The 4,552-nt window shown below is 34.4% G+C and overlaps 1 protein-coding gene across 1 annotated transcript; it reads left to right on the plus strand.

Annotated features, from left to right (window-relative positions):
- Positions 1-568: 568 nt before the first annotated feature.
- On the plus strand, positions 569-4,212 carry LOC125258579 (L-rhamnose-binding lectin CSL3-like). Its single transcript, XM_048175541.1, has 6 exons — positions 569-1,276; positions 1,880-1,947; positions 2,036-2,059; positions 2,179-2,238; positions 2,452-2,587; positions 2,723-4,212. Exons 2-6 carry the CDS (start codon positions 1,917-1,919, stop codon positions 2,850-2,852), a joined length of 381 nt encoding a protein of 126 aa, XP_048031498.1. The 5' UTR covers positions 569-1,276; positions 1,880-1,916; the 3' UTR covers positions 2,853-4,212.
- The last annotated feature ends 340 nt before the right edge of the window (positions 4,213-4,552 follow it).

A 4,552-nucleotide genomic window follows, 5' to 3' on the forward strand; every position in this document is an offset into this window, starting at 1 on the left:
CGATCCAAACTTGCGAACGTTTGTTTTTTACTTAAAGATTTAAGATTCCAGCATCAATATTTGAACAATGTTTTACAATAAAAAAATGTTACAGTAATAGTAATGTATTAATTTATGTCAGGAGTGCACATCAATCATGCTAAATCTAACTGATATTTATATTGACATAAAAAGAAAACACAGACCTATTCAGTTGCGCCTGCTTCCATTTATTTGCGATCACAAGAACGCAAAAAACAACTGCACTAAGGCTTTTAAATCCAAAGGCTTACACATTTAGAAATATATTGATAGCATGTTTATGTCACTTTTCTGAGCATTTCTATTTATTTTCCTCTAAATTATGCGATGATTGCTATCCGAGGATGTTTGCGCGATCTCTCCGTCTATCTATCCTGATCCTTTCAGCCAGAGCAACAGAGGGCGCTCATGAGAAGACAACAGGAGTTATGAGTTATACGAGTTGACCGGAGTGTGATTGCATTTGAAATGCATTTGTCAGGAATCAACAGGCACAGGGAAGAGACAGATAAAACATTAAACCAAATAAATACACGATTATAATCACATAAGAATTGTCTTCGTTCCTCAAGCAGTCTTTGATATTTTCCATAAACGTGTGTATTTATTATCGCAATGGTTAACATAAGTAGCCTTTAGCATCGCATATATGACAGTGGAAACGCGACTGGCTCTGGCACGCACGATACGTTAGGAGTAAAATATAACATCATAAGGCTTTGGTGCTAGCATCAGTGACAGGTGAAGTACAGACAGCGGGTTGTTCATGTATTGCAGGATCAGGATGCTCTAGTCATGCAGCAGCACTTTTGTGGAAGGTCAGTAAAGTAAAAAGTAATTAAGGGCACGAAAACTGTTTATTGTATTGTGATGTTATTAACTAATAATGTAGTAAACGGAGATGTTGTCCCTGAGCACCGTAACGACATCTCTCATAAAGATTTGCAACTTTACAAAGTAAACAATAGTCCAAAAAACACTTTAGCCTCTTCGCTAATTAGCACACAAAATACCATTGGTATGCTGCTTCCGCCCCCTCACCGGAAGTTGTACCCACGTTCTCTTTTACAGTAGCGCCCCGCGGAAACAGGTGGATAGCTCTTTATTTTTGTGAAATTTACTAAGCCACTGGATTATTTTTTGCCAAAGCTGATCACGTGAGCAGCACGACGCATGTGTGTGATGTTGATGTAGGAGCCGCCAATAATGAGTCAGCATTCCGACGTAGAACCTGGAAGTGCTGGACGTAAACAATGTATGAGAATGACACAAGAAGATACTGTTGAATAAAGTTGTTTTGGGGGGGTTTTGCACACAAAATGTATTTATAAAGCATTCATTGCTTCATAAAATTAAGGTTGAACCACTGTAGTCATGTCAACTGTTTTAATGATGTCTCTGGATGAATAACAACACTGTTGCCTTCTGTAGAACTGCTTATAGCTGAACTGAACTTGTTTCAAAATTGATGAACTTTAGACAGTTATTGAATTGAACTGAACTGAAGTGACTTGAGCAGAATAATGGCACTATTGTCTTTTTAGTGCTGCTTTAATTTGAATTTGTCTTATATTTGAAGAAATTTCCACAGTTGATTCTGATATTTTACTCTTTATTACACTGTGAAGCAGCTTTGAAACAATCTGTATTGTGTAAAACACTAGAAAAAAGTGACCTGACTTTAATATTGCAGCAAGTTCATGCAATCATTAGATAGCAAGAAAAAAAGGAGAGCTTATTTTTTAGAATCTTGTTTCGAAACTCCCTTTTCTGCATTTGTTATCTACAGTAAACAGATGATGATGATGATGAGAATTGTGTTTGTTATAAATACCGTGTGCACATGTGTCTCCTTAAGAGAATTCTAGAGCTTTCCTTCTGTTCACACATTCAACATGCTGGTGCAAAAGCTAAGCTGGATCACTGGTAAGTGCTGATTTAGAACCAATTCTTGCAAGATTTCAAATGTTCAGTTGAGTGTTTTAATTTGTTTCTTTTTGATTTTGATTTTCAGTGCTGCTCGTACTGTGTCAACATGGTAAAAATTGCAGTTGCTGTATAATGTACAGTCATATTAAATAAAAAAGACTTTCTAGTACAGAAGAATATTACTTTATTTCAAGTACTTTGATCCTCTCGCATGTTTCCTCTCTGCAGGTGTAGAAGCGAGAAGAAGAGCACAGGTCTGTGAAGGAGAATCTGCATTCCTCAGATGTCGTGAGTAATTCAGTAATTTTAAGTTATATTTTTGGTCATTTGTGCCAAAATAGGACAGTATGAGAGAGACAGAAAGCAATGTAAGAGAAGAGAGGTGAACAGAATCAGGAGGGGACCCTCTTCAACCAAGTGCAGTATGCTTAAACTTTACCACTAGTCTGATGGGGTTTTTTTGTTGTTGTTGTTGTTGTTTTTTTTTTTTACATGTTTCAGATTGGGGAGTAATAAAGATCATTAAAGTCAACTATGGGCGAACTGATCGCACAATATGCGGTAGCGGGAAAAAAAATCAATTAATCTCAAATACACACTGTTTCCAAAAAACATCCCACCGTATAATGTCCATTCGGTAAGATTTACATAAGAAAATGTTATGTTTATAATTTCATTTTATGCAGAATTTTACAAGAGCAAGAATAATATAATTTTTTTTGTCCTTGGTATATTCTTAAATGTTACTTGTCATTGTCTGTCCATGAATCAGGTGTGATGGAACTAAGAGCTGTTCTGTTCCTGCAGTGAACTCGGTTTTCTCTGATCCTTGTAATGGGACTTACAAATACCTGGATGTGTCTTATGAATGTCAAGAATGTAGGGGAACAAGTGTTATATAATTTCCTAAATCTATACTAAATGTTTAAGTTGATTATTAATCACAAAATTCTTTACCTGGCTTTAGACCATCTATGTAGATGATAATAAATAATTCGTCCCCTTGGAATTATAAGGTTCTATCTGACATTTTTGTCAAAATCGAGTTATTCACATATTCTTATTCTGTGACAATTTACATTATGTGATGTTTTTGGTAATGTTGAGTACATTTGGGGACTTTTTATTTAGAAAACAAAAAGGTTATATCTAAAAAAAAAAAAAAAAAAAAAAAGTCCAATGGAATGCAAACATTTTGAAGCTCAATATCTCAGAACTGCTCAGAATGCAGAGAGAACCTTATAATTCCAAGTGGACGAATTGTTGTTGTTTTACCTTATAAGGTGCATTGGGAAGAAGTCTTATAAGCTAGTCAGCTCTCCATGTCGGGGTGTCCATATCTGGAAGTGACGTAAAGCTGTATAGCCTATAATTTTGTGATTATCCTGCCACATAAATGTATTTTATATTTTTTTGTGTGTGTTTTAAATGAAAACAGTCTCTCTCTATTATTGATATTGGATGCTGATAATCTTGTTTTTTGTCTGTGAAATAGTGATTTGTTTCAATGAAGGCTCTATCTAAAAACAGACCAAACAAAACAATGCATTTAAATATGGAGTTTAGAATAAAATTAAAGATTATAACACACTTGTAATATTACAACTTATTTATTTGGAAAGATTAACTGATCATGTGTCAACAATTGAGAATAATTGGAAGTAAAATGTCTCAAAAAGTAAAATGTCCAGATGCTTTACAGATGTTTTAGAAATGGGCTTTCATTACCATGTATCTATATCTATTATATTATCATTTATCTGTACGTAATGTATAAAAACTATAATGATGTAAAACAGCAAACTGTATAAAAATAAATAAAACAGCACCATCTACAGCACTGCCAAATCAATGGAGAATGATCAAGAGATCTGGTGAGAAAAAAAAGAAGAATCTACAAAACACAAGAGTTGTCTTTAATTCGGTTTTTATTTATTTTGAAGCTATTATGTAACAATTTATGTTGTACAATGTATGCTGACTGGATTGGCTAATCGGGAGCACCGGGAGAATAATCTCAATGTCGCTCTGTGGGTAAATTAACCTGGTCGGGAGGGACTCGGAGTGTGCGCCCGGAGAAGACAACTCACTCAAAAGTATACGAGAAGAAGGGATGAGGTGACGTCTGTAGGGACAGCGGGAGGGGAGCGGGACATGTTCTAAATAAACACTAAATTATGGTATAACGTACAGTACAGTCCAAAAGTTTGGAACCACTAAGATTTTTAATGTTTTTAAAAGAAGTTTCGTCTGCTCACCAAGGCTACATTTATTTAATTAAAAATACAGTAAAAAACAGTAATATTGTGAAATATTATTACAATTTAAAATAACTGTGTACTATTTAAATATATTTGACAAAGTAATTTATTCCTGTGATGCAAAGCTGAATTTTCAGCATCGTTACTCCAGTCTTCAGTGTCACATGATCCTTCAGAAATCATTCTAATATGCTGATTTGCTGCTCAATAAACATTTATGATTATTTTCAATGTTGAAAACAGTTGTGTACTTTTTTTTTTCAGGATTCCTTGATGAATAGAAAGTTCAAAAGAACAGCATTTATCTGAAATACAAAGCTTCTGTAGCATTATACACTATA

This window comes from Megalobrama amblycephala, linkage group LG2 (genome assembly GCF_018812025.1).
Source record: "Megalobrama amblycephala isolate DHTTF-2021 linkage group LG2, ASM1881202v1, whole genome shotgun sequence".
Taxonomy (NCBI): domain Eukaryota; kingdom Metazoa; phylum Chordata; class Actinopteri; order Cypriniformes; family Xenocyprididae; genus Megalobrama; species Megalobrama amblycephala.